Source organism: Megascapheus bottae, chromosome 30 (genome assembly GCF_031878675.1).
Source record: "Megascapheus bottae isolate mThoBot1 chromosome 30, mThoBot2.hap1, whole genome shotgun sequence".
NCBI lineage: Eukaryota > Metazoa > Chordata > Mammalia > Rodentia > Geomyidae > Megascapheus > Megascapheus bottae.
Window position 1 is genome coordinate 8,199,395 of NC_143538.1, and position 22,194 is coordinate 8,221,588.

At 47.4% G+C, this 22,194-nt stretch overlaps 1 protein-coding gene across 2 annotated transcripts in view; it reads left to right on the top strand.

Annotated features, from left to right (window-relative positions):
* Nucleotides 1-22,194, top strand: part of Adamts17 (ADAM metallopeptidase with thrombospondin type 1 motif 17) — a 113,329-nt gene that overhangs the window by 27,037 nt on the left and 64,098 nt on the right. For both annotated transcript variants that reach the window (XM_090321340.1, XM_090321341.1), the window contains exon 8: nucleotides 18,544-18,649. In XM_090321340.1, the coding sequence (XP_090177466.1) occupies nucleotides 18,544-18,649 (106 nt within the window). The remainder of the gene's footprint in view (nucleotides 1-18,543; nucleotides 18,650-22,194) is intronic.

Sequence of the window (22,194 nt, forward strand, 5' to 3'; positions counted from 1 at the left end):
CCCATTTTCTCTCATCCTGCTCTTGATTTCTATTAAGTCTCAAATGGAAACTAATTTTTTTTGAAGTGCAGGAAGATAGTACTTGGTTATTAGAAAAACCATACTAAGAGCATTTCCAATTTTGCCAGACCTTTATAACATTTATGACATAATAGTTGTACCAAATTGGGTAGCCATTGGTTTCTAGCAAACTCATCCACTTGCCTGTTGTTACATTGGTATTTATTCTTCCGTCTTTGTCCATATTCTGTGCTTTTTTGAAAACTTTCTGTTTGAAAAAAAATCCAGTATGCATGCATCTAGCCATGAGGGTTCTGATTTTGGCCAGCCCTACCTTACTGTACTTACAAAAAAATAAAATTCACCATCTACTTAAAAAACTTCTTAGCAAAGTAGCCTCCTGTTGATTATAGGGCATTGCATCCCACAAGTCAACTAATACGTTTGCTGGGAAAGCAAAATGTATATTCTTCAATGCACTAGTTCCTTCCTTCCCAAGTGTAGTTTTAAACATTGATAGAAATGTCACTCAAAGTTGTCTGGATGTCAGAGTAAGTCTGCTTCTAGAAAACTGTTTGTCATGTCCAAAGAACTGAGAACAGGGTGGGTGGCCCTGGGGAATTACCTCCCTTCACCTCTTAAGCTTGTCCTATATATGGCTTAAGGATAGTGACTAGGATGAACAAAAACATAAATGACATTTACATACTCATGTTCATAATACCACTATTCCCAGTAGCCCGCATATCCAGAAATGAATGAATGATTGGATCAACAAAAATGTGGTATTCTCATTCAGTGGAATATTATTCAGTTCGAAAAAGGAACAACTGGAGGTGCTGGAGGCGTGACTCACCAGTAGAATACCTGGTTATTAAGCACAGGGCCCCGTGCTTTAACCTTATATAGCATATCTCAAACAAAAAATAAAGGCATTAAGATGGTAAATTTTATGTAATGAATAGTTTTTTTTAATTGAAATGACAAAGAGACAGAAGTTTTATCTCTGATTCTTTAGCATTTTTTTCTCAGACATTGGGACTGAAGAATAATCCCCAGAAGAGGGGATCCCCTCCTTTGGAAGGAGAAGTGGTGAGACCTCTGGTGTGGGGTCTGGGTAGACCAGGGAGGAGGAAGGGGAGGAGCCTCCGTAGGATAGGAGAGGAAGTTGGGCCTCCAGTGTGCAGAAGGAGGAGAGGGAAGAGAGGAGAGAGCATGGTAAGGAGTAGGGCTATAGCTGAATTAGTCCTCTGGGTTTCTGAAGGTCAGGAGCTTGGTGACATGGATGCTTTTCAGGTCTCTCTTGTAATTGCTAGGCTCTGTTGCTTTGGTACGAGTCCCAGTATAGATTGGCCCATGTGGGAGCTGAAAATTACTGACATTTCTCTTAATGTTTTGGGTCTGTGAGCAGTCTTCATGTGTGTCTGGCATTAAAATGACTGCGCTTAGTCTAGCCACAAGTTGATGTTCCCAGTGGCTGTTCAAGCACTGGACTTGAAGGGGAAAGACTTGGGGTCAGTCACATTGAAGCCATTGTGCTGCTGGAAATGAAGCACAGGTCAGGGGCGGATGGCCTGGAGACAGAGCTGCAGCTTGGGGGAGAACGCTGGTGCCTGAGCGCCTTAGACAGTCCATCCAGGCTCCTGTGGTCTTTCTGCATTCCATGAGTTGTTTTTTGTTTTGTTTTGTTTTTTTCACCTGAATTTCCTCAGCAATCCAGTTTAAGAAATGGAAGTGCTTCGGAAAGAGCACAAGGTGATGCCCTGGCGGCCAGGGCTGCTCAGCTGAACGGAGATCTGATCTGGATCTATACCTAGGGCTTCCTTCAAGCAGCCTTTGGAATTCCTGGGAGAAACCATGGGATCGATCAGAAATTCCTGACAACCGTTGTGGTTGGAGAGGGGCTGACTCAGGGCTGGGGAAGGACTGAGTCATGCTGGGGAGGGTGAGTCATGTTGGGGAGGGTGAGTCATGTTGGGGAGGGTGAGTCATGATGGGGAGGGTGAGTCATGTTGGGGAGGGTGAGTCATGATGGGGAGGGTGAGTCATGATGGGGAGGGTGAGTCATGATGGGGAAGGACTGAGTCATGATGGGGAGGGTGAGTCATGTTGGGGAGGGTGAGTCATGATAGAGAGGGTGAGTCATGATGGGGAGGGTGAGTCATGTTGGGGAGGGTGAGTCATGATAGAGAGGGTGAGTCATGATGGGGAGGGTGAGTCATGATGGGGAAGGACTGAGTCATGATGGGGAGGGTGAGTCATGTTGGGGAGGGTGAGTCATGATAGAGAGGGTGAGTCATGTTGGGGAGGGTGAGTCATGATGGGGAAGGACTGAGTCATGATGGGGAGGGTGAGTCATGTTGGGGAGGGTGAGTCATGTTGGGGAGGGTGAGTCATGATAGAGAGGGTGAGTCATGATGGGGAGGGTGAGTCATGTTGGGGAGGGTGAGTCATGATAGAGAGGGTGAGTCATGATAGGGAGGGTGAGTCATGATGGGGAGGGTGAGTCATGTTGGGGAGGGTGAGTCATGATGGGGAGGGTGAGTCATGATGGGGAGGGTGAGTCATGGTGGGGAGGGGTGAGTCTTGATGGGGAGGGTGAGTCATGATGGGGAGGGTGAGTCATGTTGGGGATGGTGAGTCATGATGGGGAGGGTGAGTCATGTTGGGGAGGGTGAGTCATGTTGGGGAGGGTGAGTCATGATGGGGAAGGGTGAGTCATGTTGGGAAGGGTGAGTCATGTTGGGGAGGGTGAGTCATGATGGGGAGGGTGAGTCATGATGGGGAGGGTGAGTCATGTTGGGGAGGGTGAGTCATGTTGGGGAGGGTGAGTCATGATGGGGAGGGTGAGTCATGATGGGGAGGGGTGAGTCATGATGGGGAGGGTGAGTCATGATGGGGAGGGTGAGTCATGTTTGGGAGGGTGAGTCATGTTGGGGAGGGTGAGTCATGATGGGGAGGGTGAGTCATGATGGGGAGGGTGAGTCATGTTGGGGAGGGTGAGTCATATGGAGAGGGTGAGTCATGATGGGGAGAGTGAGTCATGTTGGGGAGGGTGAGTCATGTTGGGGAGGGTGAGTCATGATGGGGAGGGTGAGTCATGTTGGGGAGGGTGAGTCATGTTGGGGAGGGTGAGTCATGATAGAGAGGGTGAGTCATGATGGGGAGGGTGAGTCATGTTGGGGAGGGTGAGTCATGATGGGGAGGGTGAGTCATGATGGGGAGGGTGAGTCATGTTGGGGAGGGTGAGTCATATGGGGAGGGTGAGTCATGATGGGGAGGGTGAGTCATGTTGGGGAGGGTGAGTCATGATGGGGAGGGTGAGTCATGTTGGGGAGGGTGAGTCATGATGGGGAGGGTGAGTCATGTTTGGGAGGGTGAGTCATGATGGGGAGGGTGAGTCATGATGGGGAGGGTGAGTCATGTTGGGGAGGGTGAGTCATGATGGGGAGGGTGAGTCATGATGGGGAGGGTGAGTCATGTTGGGGAGGGTGAGTCATGATGGGGAGGGTGAGTCATGTTGGGGAGGGTGAGTCATGATGGGGAGGGTGAGTCATGTTGGGGAGGGTGAGTCATGATGGGGAGGGTGAGTCATGATGGGGAGGGTGAGTCATGTTGGGGAGGGTGAGTCATGTTGGGGAGGGTGAGTCATGATAGAGAGGGTGAGTCATGATGGGGAGGGTGAGTCATGTTGGGGAGGGTGAGTCATGATGGGGAGGGTGAGTCATGTTGGGGAGGGTGAGTCATGTTGGGGAGGGTGAGTCATGATGGGGCGGGTGAGTCATGTTGGGGAGGGTGAGTCATGAAGGGGAGGGTGAGTCATGTTTGGGAGGGTGAGTCATGATGGGGAGGGTGAGTCATGTTGGGGAGGGTGAGTCATGTTGGGGAGGGTGAGTCATGATGGGGAGGGTGAGTCATGTTGGGGAGGGTGAGTCATGTTGGGGAGGGTGAGTCATGATGGGGAGGGTGAGTCATGTTGGGGAGGGTGAGTCATGAAGGGGAGGGTGAGTCATGTTGGGGAGGGTGAGTCATGATGGGGAGGGTGAGTCATGTTGGGGAGGGTGAGTCATGATGGGGAGGGTGAGTCATGTTGGGGAGGGTGAGTCATGTTGGGGAGGGTGAGTCATGATGGGGAGGGTGAGTCATGATGGGGAGGGTGAGTCATGTTGGGGAGGGTGAGTCATGTTGGGGAGGGTGAGTCATGAAGGGGAGGGTGAGTCATGTTGGGGAGGGTGAGTCATGATGGGGAGGGTGAGTCATGTTGGGGAGGGTGAGTCATGTTGGGGAGGGTGAGTCATGATGGGGAGGGTGAGTCATGATGGGGAGGGTGAGTCATGTTGGGGAAGGGTGAGTAATGTTGGGGAGGGTGAGTCATGTTAGGGAAGGACTGAGTCATGGTTGGGGAGCGGAGGGGTGAGTCATGATTGGGGAGGGTCTTGGTGGTGGTGGGGAGGGACTGGGAAGAGTGGGTCATGTCTGGGGAAGAGCCTGGCAGGGGCTGGCTGGGGAAGGGCCCAGCTGTGGCTAGGCCTGCCAACACTAACCCCCTCCAGGGTGGATACCAGGGAAAGGACTGTCAGCCCATCTCCGTGGACCCTTTTTCCTCCCTGGTGATTCGGTTTCGCAGCCTTCCTGGCTGTAACCACACCACTGCTTTGGGGCAGTGGACTGCAAGTGGAGGTGATGTGTGCACACTTAGCAAAACCTGGTGCCGGCAGCTACATACGACAAGTCATGGCATGGCCTGTGGGAGTGCAGCTCAGTGGTCGAGCTCAAGGCCCTGGGTTCAATGCCCAGGACCACATACACAAACCTCAAACCAAGGCGGAAAACATTTGGACCTCCTGAGGTCTTTTCTATGGCAGGCACTGAGGTCTGGCTTTTCTGGCCAATCAAATCTTGCTCATGTCTGTGTAGATAGGAAAGGAACTGAATGTCCTGGAGTCCCCTGCCTCTGTAGGCAGCTCTCTGTCCGCCTCTTCTTTCCTTTGCTGGGAAGTATGGCATAGATATCTTGTACAGCACAGGGATCTCTCTCCTCCCTGCCCCCCCATGGCATTTCAATAATTTGCTTTATTATGATGAGATTTTTTTCTCAAAAACTCATGGAACATAATGCTTCCTCCCTCAACTTCCTGCCTCTTTTCTTTCGTCTTCTTTGGCTTCCATATACTCCAGATCTTTTCTATTGTCTCTTGTACCCCTTGGTAACGAAATCAAACAGGACTAAACAGCTGTGCATGGTGGGGGGGGGCAGGGGAGGGCAAGGTTTAGGAGAGGCAGGATGGCCTGTCCCTTTCCACCTTGGCTCAGCCACTGATTAAGTGGAAAGCTTCCCAGAGAGACAGCAGTGGAGAAGCTGCCAGGGGCTGGCCCACTGCAGCCTTGCCACAAGGACTCCCACTGCCAGAACAAACATAAGTTTTGAGATAAAGTCACAACCCCAAGAGATTTTCATCTTGGAAGAGGAATGTGTTAAAAGAGTCACTGTGTTGGACCAAGGAATTGTGTTCTTCCACATCCAGTGTTACACACCGTGTGTGTGTGTGTGTGTGTGTGTGTGTGTGTGTGTGTGTGTGTAAGATTTAGGAGGAGCTAAGAATTCATGGGTGATGGGGGCAAGGAAAAAGGAAAGCACCTAGCAGCAGATAGACTCTTTACCAGTATGTGATCTGGAGCTTGTGACTTTCACCCCTCTGCCTTCCCGAGTAGAGTACACCTCTGAGTATATGAAATGATGTGAAGCCCTGGGCATCTTCCCTGTGGAAAAGGGTGTGTGTGTGTGTGTGTGTGTGTGTGTGTGTGTGTGTGTGTGTGACAGAGAGGGGGGCGGTTGGGATTTTAACTCAAGGTCTCAATGCTGAGCTTTAGACTTGAACTTTTCTGCTCAAGTCTAGCACTCTACCACTTGAGTTCCACTTCTACTTTTTGGTGGTCAGTTGGACATAACAGTCTCACAGACTTTTCTACTCTGGCTGTCTCTGAATCAAGATCCTTAGATCTCAACCTTCCACATAGCTAGGATTTCAGCCATGAGCCACCAGTGCTCAGCAAGATAACTTCTTAATTCCCAGTTAGAGATCGGTTACCATCACCTTCACAACAGTGGCTGGATGGCAGCTCTAGCTAGTGAAGGAAGGAACAAAGATTATCAGCACTAACTCATTGGGATTCTCCTCTCCTAGTCCAACCAGCACATGAGAGATGCAAGCCATTCCTGTAGGAAAGCCATTACAACGTGTTGGTAAAGTCTCAGTGACTGAGTTCCAGAAGGCCGGACACATGGGAAATGCTTTTAAAGTCATGAGAATTAGCTGGAGTGTTAGCCACAGGGGTCATTGCCAAAAGGCGTTATACACTGCAGCCTCAATTAAACTTGCCTCTGGATTATCTGATGAGAAGCAATGTGCTTTGAGAATTCACTGTCTTTGACAAATGGCTTTAGTTCAAAATACAAAGCAATGTAGACCCCAGTGTAACTCAGTCCTGGAATTAATGCAGCCCACCACAGGTAGATCCAAAGCACTCTTAGACTGCCCGTGGAAGGATTTTATTTAAAGACTGGTGTGGGTTATTTGCCTTTGAGGATGTGTGGGCTCCATGTGCATTCTGATAGGAAGGGTTTTCCACCTTCACAATTGTTTCTGGTGCCAAGAGTTTTCAACACTGGGAAAATTGTGTGGCTGCCTTCCAAGGCCGACTTTGCAGTGTTACTAATCTCTTGACTTCCTCCCCCATGGATCATTCTTGTCCCCTGCCTGCTGGGAGACAGAGTGATGGCTTCCTAATTGGGTCCCCAGGGAGCCAGAACACCTGTGTCTGGGGGTTGTGCTATAAACAATGGCCTTTGCTTCTCCTACAAAGACAAATTTCCGTGCGTGCACTTGTGCACGTGTGGGCGTGCAAGTCTATTTTGGTAAGTTATCATTCTTCCAAGTATTATTATTACCCACGAGGCACCATCAGGAGAGCCATAAAAGCTTGCATTCAAACATTCAGCCCTTCCTCATTTTGAACCTGAAGAAAGGGTTTGGTACTAGTGGCTGGCTACATCCTTGGTGGATGCAATACAGGTGTCCCTTGTAGGATTATAGACAGTTTCTCTGGAGCTTTGTGACACCCCTGCTGGTGCTGTTTGCAGACCATTACAATGTCACCCTAGTTCCTCTACTTCCTTGGTCTCCTCTAGGGCCACCGCTGGCCTCAGATCCCTCCCTCTGGCTCCTGGGCGAATCCTGGCATGAACTACTTTCTTCTCCAGTTCTGCACCAATATCTGGAGAAAGTTACACATGAGGATCTGTTAGTGTTTAGTAGGCCCTGAGCTCTGGACACTTGTCTGATGGGCTTTATGGAATTCAGAGATTATGTTGAAGATACCATGAAGAAAATGACTGGTGAGGGTGGCTGGACTACCCTGTGGGTATCCTTTGGGATGTATTTATGCTCTTCAGCTGCTCTCAGTTAACACGCGCTGGTTGTCCCCAAATGCCCGACTTTCGTTTTGCTTATGCAGCCTTGGCCAGAGAGCATCTAGAACTTCAGCCTGGGCAGGATGGTTGGATGTGGAGCAGAGTGAACTGGAGCTGATTGATGTGCTGCCAGGCTGTCTGCCTAAGTCTGGGAGGGAGCCTGGCACCGCCACCCTTTCCTTGCATTGGTTATTTTGGGTCACTCTTCATTGACCTGTCTGCAGAGTCCAGTGTCACCTGCTCACTGGAGGCCAGCATTCCACCACCTCAAGGCAATTCCTGCCTTTCCTACCTGCTTTTCCAAGGAAATGTTTGCCTTCGGTTGAGCGGAGGTAGCCTTGGACTTGGTTCTGCCATGAGACAGTGGAAGCTTCAACTCTGGGGCATGATGAATCTGTGTGATCTACTCAGAGTAGACTAGAAGACAACAGACTAGGAGACTGAGGCCTGCCCATGAGAAACCGGCTTCCAGAAGATCGGCCAGCCTGCCCTGCCTATGGGAGCAAAAGCCAATGATCCCTGCTCCCACCCCCAGACCAGAAAATCAGCAGAGCTTCAGAAGGCTGGAGATTGCAAGAGAACAGTCTCATTTCAGGCCAGAATAGAAACTGTGGGGGGCAGGGGGTGCTAGGGTGGTTGGCAGGCAGCCACCTCTTCCATCAACACTGTGTGTGGGGAGATCTTTAGGAAGGAGAGAGTTTTGTAGCCTGAAACCATCTTTTGTATCCTAGCTTGGCACTGTTGGGCTGGGCAGGACTTCAAATACATGGGCTCTTCATTGCCTGAAGAGATGGTGAGCTTCCATGCTGGGGTCTTCAAAGTCAAGTTCACAATAGCCATTGTCTCCTGCCAAGCTTGGAGCCCAGATCCGCCAGCCTCAGCCTTACTGCCACCGAGGCCGACTGGAGGAGCTGGAGGACTGCTGTGGGGCTCTGTGCTCAAGAACCACCCACATCTCTCCCTGAGCCTTTGCCCCCTCAAGCTTTGATGGGCAGTTTCCTGGGAAGGGATGGATGAAGAGGACCAAAGAGCGGTCTAGCTCCTGCCCAGACTGCCGGCAGACAGCACCTCAGCCACCCTTGGCAGAGGGTTTACCTAGGAGCTGCTAACAGGTTCTCTGAGAACTCAGAGCATGGTAGTCAGTTTCCTGCCTTATCGGTCTAGTGTTTCTGCAGTGTCCTGTGCTCTCTCTGTGGAGTTTCGGCTGCCTGCACTGGGTGGTGGAATCTCCCCACCAGGGAGTAAGAGAAATCACTTGGGGTCACAAGGCAGTGGGGGCCGGGCAGCTTCCTACTTCCCAGCAACCCCTCCCCCCCAAACTTCAGGGCTCCACTGCTTCCCAGAGCTCCCACATCTTAGTGACCTTTGTGATGCAATTGGTTTCCTCATGTTGTTTGACCAGTTTCAAACCTTCTTAGCTCGCTGATGAAGAGCAGAACTGTGGGGGAAGCCCTGGGGTGGCCCCTCAGGCTCTCCCTGGAACTTTCCAGAATGTCACTGGGGACAAAGCATGTTCTGTGTCTTGAAGGCTTTGGAAACTGAATCCCAGGAGGAGGTTAGGGCAGATCAGAGGGTATGGGGAGTAGTGGCCTTTCCCTGGGGTGTGGTGGGGGTGTCTAAAGAGAGAGAATGGAGACCTTGGAAGAAAAGAGAATGCCTGCCTCTTCACAAGGGCCAGTGTTTCCCCTCTCAGACTGCTTTTGCCCCCTCTGAAAACCTGGATTCCTGAGGAGATTTATGGTGGAGTAAACCATGTCTGTCTTTTAGTTCCTTTACCCTGGTCAGCATCTACTGGCCCCTCCCTGGGGCTGGGCTTCCTCTGCACTCAAAACATCCCATTCAGTCTCTGCCTTTGACACATCTGCATAGTAAGTCTTAGTGTATGTGCCTCCCATGCTACATTGATTTTGACCTGCCTGCAGTGTAATCCACAGCTGTGGGTAGGCTGAGAGTTGCTATGGTCCTCTCTCAGATTGTGTCCTGATGTCTCACCTTGTTTTGGGCCTCCTGAGAAGGCCCCAGAGAGGTGTTCAAAGACAGCTTTACTGTGTATGGGTCAAATCACTTCCTAAAATGTGTGTGTGTGTGTGTGCGCGCGCGCGCACAAAACAGAACATGCTCATCTTTCTTGCTCAGCTGGTGCTCTGTCACTTGAGCCATGCCACCTGTGCAGCTTTATGTTGGAGAGGAAGTGTCACAGACTTTTCTGCCCAAATTGGCTTAGTACAGCAGTCCTCCAGATCGCAACCTACTGAGAATTACAGGTCAGGGAGCCATTGGAGCCTTGCTGGCATAAGTCTGGATACACACATGATTTTGGAGATATACTGGACTCCAATAACATCTTCTGCCCTGTTAATTATTTCTCCCTGCTCCGCTCCAAGCAGCAGAGGGTGGTGTTGTGTGAGAGCCAAGTTGGTGGGTCTTGGGTTCATTCACCTCTTTGTTGGACTAACTGAGGATGTGTTTAATCTCCCCTGGTGTGTTCAGGGCCTCGGAATGCTTCGCATCTTGACAGTGAAGGGGTGTGTGATGCATGGGGAAGGAATTGCTGTGGGCCCTGGGCATCTAGAAGAGAGGACAATGGGTGGTTTTATGTCCTTGCTGGATCTAGATAGAATCACGGAGGAGGGAGCACTGAGGCCGTACTTTTGATACTCATGTATAGGAGGGAAGAGATCTGTAAAGTGACCCCTGAGATTTCCCAGGAATCTTGACTGGAGGTGATGACAGAGTTCTCGGCTTATGACCAGAGGGGGGAAAAAAAAGGAATTCCATAGTCTATGCAGCAGGAAGTGGCTGAGTCCTGGGATGGCTGAGACAGTCTAGAGAAGGAGGAGAAGAAGGAGAGGGAGATTGAACAGGGCGATCAGCTTGTGATCTTCCAGTGGGAGGAAACCTTGAGAAGCGTGGGTTTGGGTTGGTGAGTCCCGGGCGAGTGTAGGCAGCCGGGCTGGCTGGTCTCGGTGTGATGCCACAGCAGAGAGCAAACGGGAGCCCGACCCTGGGGTGGTCGCCCAGGGACCACTGTCAGTATAGAGACCATGGGGACATGTGTGAAATCGCTTAACAGGCGAAACACATTTGTTTATTGTCTTCTTAACATTCTAAAGACAGACGCTGACACGCATACTGTGTCTGCCATCTGGAATAGCCCTGACACTGAGGTAGCCTAGTGATAAAGAGCTGTGTCTATAAGCACAGAGCGGGAAATGACCTCACTCCAAAGGCAGGCTCAGGGACTCTGGCGCCATCTTCTTTCTGCCCCACCATCAGCCACAATTCCCAGAGGCTGGGCGTCGGACCCAGGCTGATTGGATCTACTGCAGATCAGCTGTTTCCTTCTGCTAGTCTCCATACCCAGCTGACTTCAGGATGCTGCTCCCATCATCTCTTCTAAGAGGCAAGCTGTGTGTGTGTGTGTGGAATGGTGTCATTTCCCCTTCCTATCAGAATCAACTAAAGGAAAGGGTAGATGACTTTAGCTCATGGATGTTGAGTCAATACCCAAATGGCAGCTGCCTTCCCATGTATGGTTCCTTCTGTAGTTGTCCAAGTCTTGCCAGAGCATGATTTATAGAGCTGCTCTGGGACCTGGCTTGAGTGCCTGTGCCCAGCCCCAGAGCAGGGCCCCTGGTGGTGCCTGTGGTTGCCCTGTGATTTTAGTTATTCTCTATTTTCCATCCTTGAGAATGGCTGTGCTGTGCTCAATGCACAGCAAGAAATGTGCTTTCTTCATTTATCTGAGAAGACTTCTTGTTTTTGTTGCTAACTTGGTATGAATTTCTAGGCATTGTCTTGTGTTTTATTCATTCTCTGAAACATAACAATGAGTACAAAGTAGAGCTACTTTCCAAGGATGTCCTTGTAGCCTGTCTGCACACCACTCTCATTGCAACATTCCTTGCAATGAGAGACTTACACAAAGGACTCTTAAGGTCTAAGACATAATTTGGGTGAAGTTGGGTGACACAGGTAAAAGTAGCCCTTGACCACTGCAGACCACAGGGTTGTTTTGTTCTGTTTTGTTTTTTCAAGCCATAGCATCTGAATAGAAAAGACACAGTCTGATCCTTGAAATTATCTTGAGTAGTTCTAGGTTGTTAAACCCAGCCATCCTCTCCTACCTCATTTGCATATGTGTGGCTCTGTTTTTAAGAAGTATAATTTACCAAATGAACAAGTGTAAGCGTCCTGCTCAGTGAACATCACTCATATGTACCCAGAACTCAAGCTCAAGGACAATCCCCATTCCTTGGGTAAGGCCCTGTGTACCCCTCTGGTCTCACTCTCTCCAGAGTCACCACAGCCTGATCTCGAGATGATGTACATTATAAGGCAAGCATTTGTGTGGCCACATCTCAGGCCTCACAGGAGCCATCTGTCACCCACGTAGCTTCTCTCAGTGGGCTCTGCCTCTCCTTACTATGTTTAAGAGTAGAGTCCCCTTCCTAGAGTCTCCTGGTGACAACTCCCTTGTGTCTTCTGATGTCACGCACATTCAAGGGAGTCCAAGTGAAAAACACAATTGTGTGTGTGGGGGTGTGTGTGGGTGTATGTGTATCCTGGCTTGCTGTGTTCCCCCAGTTGTCTCTCTCACAAGGGTCCTTGTTGTCTTTTCCTGACATTGTTTGAAGAAATGACGCCAGCCCATTAGGTTCTTCAGACCTAGTAACACGCTAATTTTACAAGAGTCTTTCAATGGCCTCCTTTCTCCAAGGCAGTGTTTATGAGTCTTTTCAGAACCTTTTGTAGTAGCTGGGAATTTGTCCACTACAAATGGAAATGCTCCATGATATGAAAGACTTGGTTCTACATTGGCCACAGCCCCAGGCCCCTCCCCCATCCTTTCATAGGGATCCCTAGCTGTGACTCGCCTGGCACCCTGTTGCCAGATGACAGAGGAATGTCACTTCTGAGCCTCCTATACAGCCAGTTGAGGTGTCTTATGATTTCTGAACACAGAGTTATCAGCTCAGCTCAACCATAGTTCAACCTGAGACTTCTGGAACTTTCCAGGTGGGTTCCTTGGTAGTCAGCCACTCATTCTCTTCTTATAGAAAATGGAGCTCCCTCTTCCCTCAGTAGTACTTGGATAGATTTGCTTCCGGGTGAATTCTAACAGCTCTGTGGTTGTGATGATTTGACTTGGTTTTGATGTATGTTGTGTGTGTGGTGTGAGGTGGGGGGGTTCACCTTTCTTCGTTTCTTCAGCAGGTAGCTCTCTGCTTGTCCCACCACCATTTGTTGACTGGTCATGGTACCTTTGTCAAAAACCAATGAGTCACTGTGTGGATTTCTATCTTGGGCATCTACGTAGCTCACTACACTGATATCATAGTGTTCTGGCACTAAGTTGTAGTGAGTTTCTAAATCAGAAATGTGAGTCCTTCAAGGACTCAAACAGCTATCACCTTCAAAACTCTGTCTACCCAACTACTCTGTTGAAGCGTGAGTGGCTGCATTTATTTTCATCTCCTTGGTATTCTTCGCAGTCAGTTGGTGTTAGCCATAGAACTTTTTTTATTTTTTTTTTAATTTTTTTTTGCCAGTCCTGGGCTTGAGCTCAGGGCCTGAGCACTGTCCTTGGACTTTCTCAAGGCTAGAGCTCTACCAGTTGAGCCTCAGCACCACTTCTGGCTTTTTTCTATATATATGGTACCGAGGAATCGAACCCTAGTCTTCGTGCATGCTAGGCAAGCACTCTACCACTAGGCCAAACTCCCGGCCCAGCCATAGAACTTTTTGATTAGCATTGGTAGCTATTACAGTGCAGTTGTTTTGTGAAAGGACCAGGATCTCTTTCTCAGGCCATGGCTCCCGACCCCCACCCTGCCTTATGTACATGGATAAAGATGGAGACCTCAGCTAACACATCCTCCTTCTCCCATGACCGATGCTAAGGGATACAGAAGGAGAGTACAGGGGAACTGGAACACTTCTGCAGGGAGGAGAATTGCTGGCAGTGGTTTGCTGGCTGTATTCTAGGTGATGGAGGCACTATGGGCAGAAAGTTAAAGACAAGGCGGGTCTATGGTATACCGCACTTCTTAGCCAAAGGCAGAAGGACCAGAGCAACCTGACAAGCTTCCAGCAACCCATCTGAGTAACTCGTTACTGTACTCTAACACTTGTAGCAGTGTTAGATATAGTGCCTTCCCACACACTTGGGGGGTGCTGTCAGCCCTGGGCAAAACCCTTGGGGGAATTGTGAAGTTGAAAGCTTTGTGAACTACTGACCTCAATAGCAACACTACAAAAGAGTGACAGAATTGAGATAGTACAGGGTTAGGAATAGAAGGCACACTTAAAGGAAAAGTGATTTTTCCTGACTTCTACTTTTATTTTGCCCTGTAGTAGGACTTGGTGTATTTTTTTTAGAACACGGTGGTTCTGCACGTGCCTGTTTTTGCTTATTTGCTAAAGTGTATTTGCAAGTCCAGAGTCAATCCTCAGAGCGTTTTGGCAGTCACTCACTGACATGTGCAGAGTGGTGAAAAATTTGAGTCACCAGACGGGCGCATTCCCAGCCAAGGTTGAACAAGGCCATCCTTGGCCTTCCTGTGTCGACTCTCATACCATAAACAAGTGCCCTTTTCACAGCACATTTAGTGCCACGTTCTTTACATTTTGGGGCCTTTTCCTCGATGATTTCAGTGTTTCACGTAGACCTCAAGTGTTGCATGCTTTAACACCAGACTGTGGTACTGTGTCATAGGAAGAAAATGTGTGGAAGGGAGCAAAGAAGGACGAGCTTCCTGATTCAGGCATGGAACACAGGGTTGTTCAATGCTAATGAATTATACTATATCCTTAGAAACACACACATTGATATGACCAAGGGTCAACCCGTATTTTACTTAGAAACGAGAACTCAGGATTCATTAATTAGGTGATGTCAATAACTTTTTAATATCTACCTGTCTGCATGCAAAGCCCTGGGTTTAATGCCCCAAACACACAACACAAATACATACATACATACACACATACATACATACATATATGTAAATATATATATATATATGATCTCCCAAACCGTAAACAAGAATTGGCTCTTCTCCATTTGCCCAACACTGGACTAGAAAACATTGTTCTTAAATATTTATAAGCTCTTATCATACCTCTAACTACTTCTTGAAGTTGGCAACTTTACAAATGCTTGTCCATGAACCCCATGCGAGATAGTTTTAGTCACAGGAGACCACCAAACAAAACAGATGCCAGTGGGTCCCTTGTGATTGAAAACAGGATGAGCTGGTGGTTATTATAATGGTGTTGGGACCTTGAACAGTTGGATAGGAGGAAATTGACCATCTGCTCAAAGGTGGAGCCTGGCAAATCTGACGAATGGGCAACAAGGCCAACAGCTGCAAACTGTTTACATGCACGGATTTATTTACGGGATAAACTCGGGTTTATACTGTTGTGTGGTGTCTGCTCCTTAAATCCAGAAAGGATCAAATGGTAAACCCAGAGTTTTATGAATTATGCACTGTGCTGTTCTCTCCTGGACAAGAAAATAATGAAGTTTCTTCACCCAATTTTCTCAAAAGTTATGCTTCTACAAAGAGAAAATGAGAAGGGAGAAGAGGGAGGCTGGACATTTGGTAGGACAGCTGGGGTCGTGGGTTAGGTCTGGTGGATGTAGTCCACTTCTCTGGATGAATTAGATGTACTTCCCCTCCGCCGGCCCCATCCTGGGGTAAAGGAGAGGAAGCTAGCCAACCATCTAGGTCATAAACTCATGCTTGGCTATGAATTTCCGGCATCATTGGCTGCCAGAAGACTAGAGTACACTTGGAGTTAAAAATCCAGAGGGAAGCCAGGTGCTAATGGCTCATGCCTGTCATCTTAGCTACTCGGTAGGCAGAGCTCAAGGATGGCAGTTCGAAGCAAGCACAGGCAGGAAAGTCCATGAGACTCTTATCTCCAACAAACTATGCAGAAAAAGCCAGGAGTAGTGTGTGGTTCAGGTGGTAGAGCATTATAGGCTTGAGTACAAAGAGGCTCAGTGACAACGCCTCTGCCTAGAGTTTAAGCCCCAGGACTAGCAACAACAACAACAAAAAATACAAAGGGGATTTTAGTCTAGTTTTTATTTTGGTCTTTAACCTCCACCTCTGCTATTGGTTGCCTTGGAGAAATGAAATGTAATTAAATGCACTTACTTTTCAGTTAATTTGCAACCATATTGTTTCATCTTGGTTAATTTGGCTAATTAATTTAACGTGATCTCTTAATGCAGAGAAAATTTGAAAGATCTTAAATTTATTCCCTATGTCTTCAAAGCCATTTATTGATAGTATTCTTGTACATCCCCTAGTTGTCTAATATTTAGACTTAAAAACATTTGGACTTCAATGCAAGGCATTTTCACGCTATTCCACCCATGTTTCCTCCTAAAGATTTAGGAGGAAAAAATTTTTTTCCAAACTCCTCAATGGTTATTCCTCATTGTTGATTAGCAATAAGCATTTTGGTAAGGGAGGAGCCAGATTTACATGAAGAGCTTGGAGATCGAGGGCCCTGTATATCTATTGTAGTTTGGATATTGATTAACTACATAGCCTGCCTCTGAGTCTGTTTCTCCATGTGTGAAATGGGACGGGGAATGGCCGCCCAGTATCAGAAGGACACATAGCCTGGCCCATGTGGACACATTGCTCCCTTGTGCTGTTGGCCTTTCTGCTGCCCCTGTGTTCCAACCAGCTAGACAAACGGGGTGTGTGTGTGTGTGTGTGTGAAGAAATTTAAGTCATGAAGCTGGAAGCCATAGAAAGCCTCACTGTAGGACGTAAGAAGCCCTGGATGGTAGGAGTTGGCAAATACACAAGAAGGACCCCTCCTTTCCCACAGCATCAGTGTGAGTTGGCCTGGTGACCCAGGCTCCATTTCTAGTGAATCAACACAGAGAAGGAGTCTAGTCTTCCTTCATTTCTTGACAAGCGCCCATGTGGGTTTTGGTGAGCCTTTCCACTCCTGAGGTGATGGGATCTGTGTTAGCCACCCCTCCTTCATTGGAACACATACCTCAGAGAATCAGCCCACAGAGAGAGAGAGTTTCTTTCAGCCCACAGTTTTAATCTAAAGTTGGTTGTCTGTTGCGGGTCTGTTGCTTTTAGGCCTTTTTTTTTTTTTTTTTTTTTTTTTTTTTTGCCACTGCTGTGTGACAACTACTGGGGTCACAAGTGATTAAAATCAAAATACTGCCACTGGACAAAGGAATGAAAAGAGAAGGCGCTGGGTCTCACAATCCCCTTCAAGGTCAGGTCTCCCAAAGACCTAAAGTCCTCCTACCAAGTCCTACCCCTGAAGGCCCCACCACCTCCCAACCTTTCACCTGTGGGCCCTGGATCCACGCCATAGCACAATGTCCGCTAGTCTCCAGGGCTTTCACTCTAGACTGCCGTTTCTCCCCATGAAATGCTGGATTCCAACAAGCGTTATTTTCAGCAATGTCTCCATGCCTTAATGACTATTTAGTTCCCCTTAGCACTTACTTTTTATAACAGTCTGGGAGTTTATCCAGACTTTGTTTTGTATCCTTGAAGTACTTTCACACCATCGCTCATAAACTCACACCGTTGTTTTTTTTTTTTTTTTAATGCTTGATTATCAAGGGCCATTTTCTTTTATATGTTTACCCTTGCTCAGTTTTATGGTCAGGTTGGTCACCATCGGAATCAGTCATTAAGAGCAGTAAGCCGTCCATCCACCTTTATGTAGGAACAGTTCTGACAAATAAAACTGATCTCCTTTGTTTTCTAGTTTGAAAAGTCCTCTCCACACCTTGGAAAAATTAAAATACGATTATTGGAAAGCTCTCTCTTTGCTCTTGCCCCAGCATTGCCTACTGCCTAATTAGAGTGGAAAGTCGGGCCTGCCCATTCTGGATGCAGAGAGCAGCTGGGGCCAGGGGAAATGTTTGTGTGGCATTTCAGGTCTGCTGGTTCAGCAACAGAGACCACGGCGCACACACTCAGGACAGCAAGCTCAGCACATCTGGCCAATATTATGTCTCCCTCCACGGTGGGCACATTGGATCGTTTCTGATTGAGTCATTGACCCAGAGATGCTGTGGTCTGGCCTGGGTTGGGCAGGCACCGTGGGTGTGTGTCTGGGTGTGCACGTATGCCTCGTGTGCATACCATTGGGGCTGTGTAGCAGCATTCCACTTTCTCAGTGCTGGAATTTCAGCAGCAGCCCACAAAGTGTTTTTAAACAAAACCAGAATGATAACCTTGAAGGCACCAAGGAGCCAGATGGCGTCCTTTCTGGTTTGTTCTTGGATTCTTTCCAAAGTCTGCTTTGCTGCCTTGTGATTCCCGCCCTCCCCTCTGGAAAAAAAAAAAAAGAAAAATAGCATTTCATTTTTCTTTGTAATTCTTTAACCTTGGTTAAGTATGTTGCATGTTTTCAAATAAAAATTGGCATATGGTACAGAATGTAAGCCAAGTTGCCCACTGGTAGTCCCAGAACTGTACCACCCTGTAGAGCTTGCCTTCTGAGCAGCCTCTGCTTCACAGAGGGGCCTGAACTTAGAAGGTAGGCCCTGTGTGTGGCTGAGTTCTGCATTTGTTTACTTCATTTTGTTTTGTTGGTGCTAGGGATGGAACTCAGGCCTTCACTGCTGATTTATGCTCCTCCCACTCTCCCTCCCCCTTTTTTTAATTTGGTGGCAGTATTAGGGCTTGAACTCAGATCTTTTCTTCTTGCTTAGTTTTTTTTTTTTTTAATTTTGTTCACCCCATGCTGGCTCTACTACTTGAGACACACCTCCATTTCTGGCTTTTTGGTGACTGATTAGAGATAACATCTTTATATATATGTTTGCCCAAGCAGGCTTTGAACAATCATCTCAGATCTTGACCTCCTGAGTAGCTAGGATTACAGGCATGAGCCACTGGTGCCTGGCTGTAGATTTTACTCTAGCCTCTTTGGTTGAGTTTAATCCTAGATTGTCCCCACTACCATCCTCTCTTGATCATGTGTGAGCTAACCACATGGATGCCTAGGGAGATCAGGGCCTCCCTGTTCTGAAGAGGATGTGTTTTATGTCTCTGCTGCAGGAATTGCTTACTTAGGAGGTGTGTGCAGCTCTAAGAGGAAATGTGTGCTTGCCGAAGACAATGGGCTCAATCTGGCTTTTACCATCGCTCATGAGCTGGGCCACAAGTAAGTATGAGAATCTGTTGTTCTGTCCCTTTAAATTCCTTTGTGAACACTTTTTTCTTTTCTTTTTTTTTAACTTGCATTCTGGAAGTTCTGTAAAGTGCTTCCTGGTAGCTTTTGCTGTTTCTACCATAAAGGGCCTTGCCAGTAAGGCAGAGAACCAGCCCTACCGGGATCTCAGGAGGTTACCTCACAGGCCAGCCTTGAATGTTAACATGCTCGTTTGTGTTTTATGTTTATTCTTTCACTCTAGCGCTGTGGAGGGATAAGGACTCTTTTGGGTGTGTTATTTTCCTGTGGCAGCATGACCTTCTGTACACTCTACAGATAGCATTCAAATCACGATTTGTCTCCAGGCCCATTGGCTTTCTGTTTTCTTGTCAGCCAGTTTCAAAGTCAGACTTTCTTGGTTGCAGAATTCAGCGTCTGACAAGAATTAACCATGGCTTCCTTCGTGCATGGATGAAATAACCCTAAGAACCTTAGAGCCCAAAGATGTGCCAGAGAGAAACTGAGGCAGCCCCCTCTCTTTCCAGAGGAGGAAACATAGGGTCAGAGGGGTTAGGGGTTGACCTAAGATTTCACTCCCCTGCAGGAAGCACCCCCTCCCAGGGGGCAGAAAGCCAGCTGACTATAACTATTGCCTGAAAGTTTATTCTTTCTCTTGGAGTGGGTGTCTGTTTTATGTTTCTTTGAAGGCAAAGGCAAAACTGTGATATGATTCTGAAGGAACTTACCAAAAAATGAAACCGAGGAGCCAAGAGCGTGTAAAAACAGTGGGAGCATTTACACTGGATCATATAGAACATCATTAAAGGGAAATCTAGTTCTTGGGGAAAATGTCATAAAATTTTTCTAATGACCTGCTCAGGAAGATGCCAGCTCAGCTTTTGCAAATGGAAAGCCAATCCCTAGGATGGAGCATGAAAGTGCCTGCTTTATGTTGTGTTATAGTATGTTTCTCTGGTCCCACTGTGTTGTGTCCCCACCACAGCAGAGGGTTTGATAGAACACTTGTGTATCGTGATATGGGTACAGATGGGGAACGCAATTCTGCATAGATGTTTTGTGGAGAAATTGACCTAGCATCAGCAAAGGAACAGGAGTGGTTGTCTCTTAGTGTCCCCATTGTTTTATTTTGACACTATCTACAAAATATTGTCCTTACTGTTTTCTATTTGCTTTTGTGCCAGTATTGGGGCTTGAACTCAGGACCTGGCCCCTGTCCCTTGGTTTATTTCTCTCAGGCTGAGCGTTCCACTAGTTGAGCCACACCTTCATGTCTAGAATTTTGGAGGCTAATTGGAGATAAAAGTCTCAGACTGGCTTTGAACTTCTATTTTCACATCTCAGCCTCCTGAGTAGCTTGGAGTATAGACTTGAGCCACGGGCCCCTGGCTTCACATTCTTTTTTTAAAAATTCAATATCCTCATATTTATAATAATACCTCTGCTTTGGCTCAACACCATTGGTACCAGACCGTTACTTAGTAGGGATAAAAAAAAGCATACATGGCAGTGATTTGGGTGGGCATCTTCTGGTTGGTTATCGTGGGACCCAATCAGATTATCATAGTTGCTTAAGAATCTACCCCATAGTAGGAGTGAAAAAGCAGAGCTGCCAAAACTTCCACCAATGTCCAGGCTTTCATGGATCTCTAAAGAGTCCATTTAAATACGATGATTCATGTTGTTGTTATATAAAAGACAGTATGCCCTAGCAGCATCTGACACCATAGCACATGCAGGCCAGCGCTGCGTGGAAAGCTTCCCTGAAGACACCAAGGCAGTTTTCTTCCCATGACTTGTAGGATTGTGTAGTTCTAATGGGTAGATTCAGTCAGACCTTTCTACCCTCCACCTACGTATGGTCTATTTAGAATTTCCTGGTGGGCTCCTTCTAGCTTGCTGTGGAGCTCTAAATACCTACATAAACACCTTACAATAAATCTTGCCCGCATTTGGCCCTGCCCCTAGTCTAGCAATTGTAGTTTGCCCTAGGAAGTCTGTTGTCTCCAAATAACTGTAGATGCCAGGAACAGACTAAGAAGTTTGAAGCCATGTCCGATTATCCAGAAGCCTCTCTCTGGTCACTCTTGTTCAGGCAGTCTACATGTTCAGCTTGAAAAAGACAAGACCTACAGCCTCAGCAATGCCAAGGGCCAAACTGCTTGATAGATTAAAGAAGAAGAAAAAAAAAAAAAGACCCGCCAACCAATTGTGTTTTGTAGTAGTGAGAACGGCGCCATTCAACTCTTAACACACTTTATGAAAATTGCCACAAGTTTCACCTACTGGTCCCTTGATGTCAGTACTTATAAGAAATGTCCTTTTTTTAATTAAACAAAAATGATCTTTAAGCAGTTGTACAAAGAGGTTGCCATTCAACAAAGCTGTTGTGAATATAGTACGTCTTGGTCAGTGTCACCCCTTTTCGTCATTTTCTCTCATCCCTCCTAACCACACCTCTCCCTCTGTTTTCTTAATTTTGTAGGAAATGAATTGATTTTTTTTTTACTGCATTTACCTCTCTTCATCTACCCTTTTCCCCTTGGGCCCACGCCTCTTCCTCTCCCCTTCCTCCTCCCTGCCCCATTTGAGTACCTGTTTCCTGCTGTTTGCTTTCTTGGACTGTAAGTTAGCCTTTTTAAGGAATTACACAGTTTGAGATCTCCCCTGAATCAACCATATTTTGGTTAATATACTTATGTAAACTTGGATACCACCCTGAAGTATTTGCTTATATATTTATAAATTGTAGGTTCTACATAGATCTCTCTGAGCCTGGCTTAATTCACTTGACATGATTTTTTTCCCATGTCCTTCCATTTCTAATGGTAAGGTTGTGTGCCTGTGCAGCTCCTCTGTTACTAGCATGCTTTAGGTCTAGATTCCTATGAGACTGACATTGTGGGGAAGGGGTACTCTACCCTGGGGTAAGGAGCAAAGACCCCCAGCTTGGCTGTAGACAGCCACTGGAGGGACTGCAGATTCTTCTGTAGGTTATGGGAGAGCCTAGACTGATGTGGGTTGCTGCTTAGAGTATGAGTTGGCTCAGTGAGCTGGGGAAAGGTGAGGCGAGGACATGGAATGTCGTGATGACCAAGTGCCTGAGGACATGCTCGCCTGGCATGCAGCTCAGAACAGGAAGGGATCTGATCTCTGGGAAGCAAGGCTTATGGATAGGGAAAGATAAGTGTCTGTAGCAGAGGGAGGAGGAGCAGTGGTGAGAAGGGAGACTGTTCTCTTAACTGGAGTGGACACAGTTCAAATGAAAAGGAATTGTCTCAGTCCCACAACAGGAAGGAAGGCAAGTTATAATCCATATGGGTGAAGCATGGAAATGTTTGCCTGTGATTTGTGTTAACAAAGAGCCATCCTGCAGGAATGATATAGGACGGTTGTAGGCAGGTAAGTAGCCTGTCAGCTGACAGAGCAGTGGCCATTCTTCCCCAAGTATATTGTGGGTAAGGCTTATGGGGAAAGGACTGTACAGAAAGAATTTATGGTAATGTCACAACTGGTTAAAGATCTCGGGGCAGAAGGAG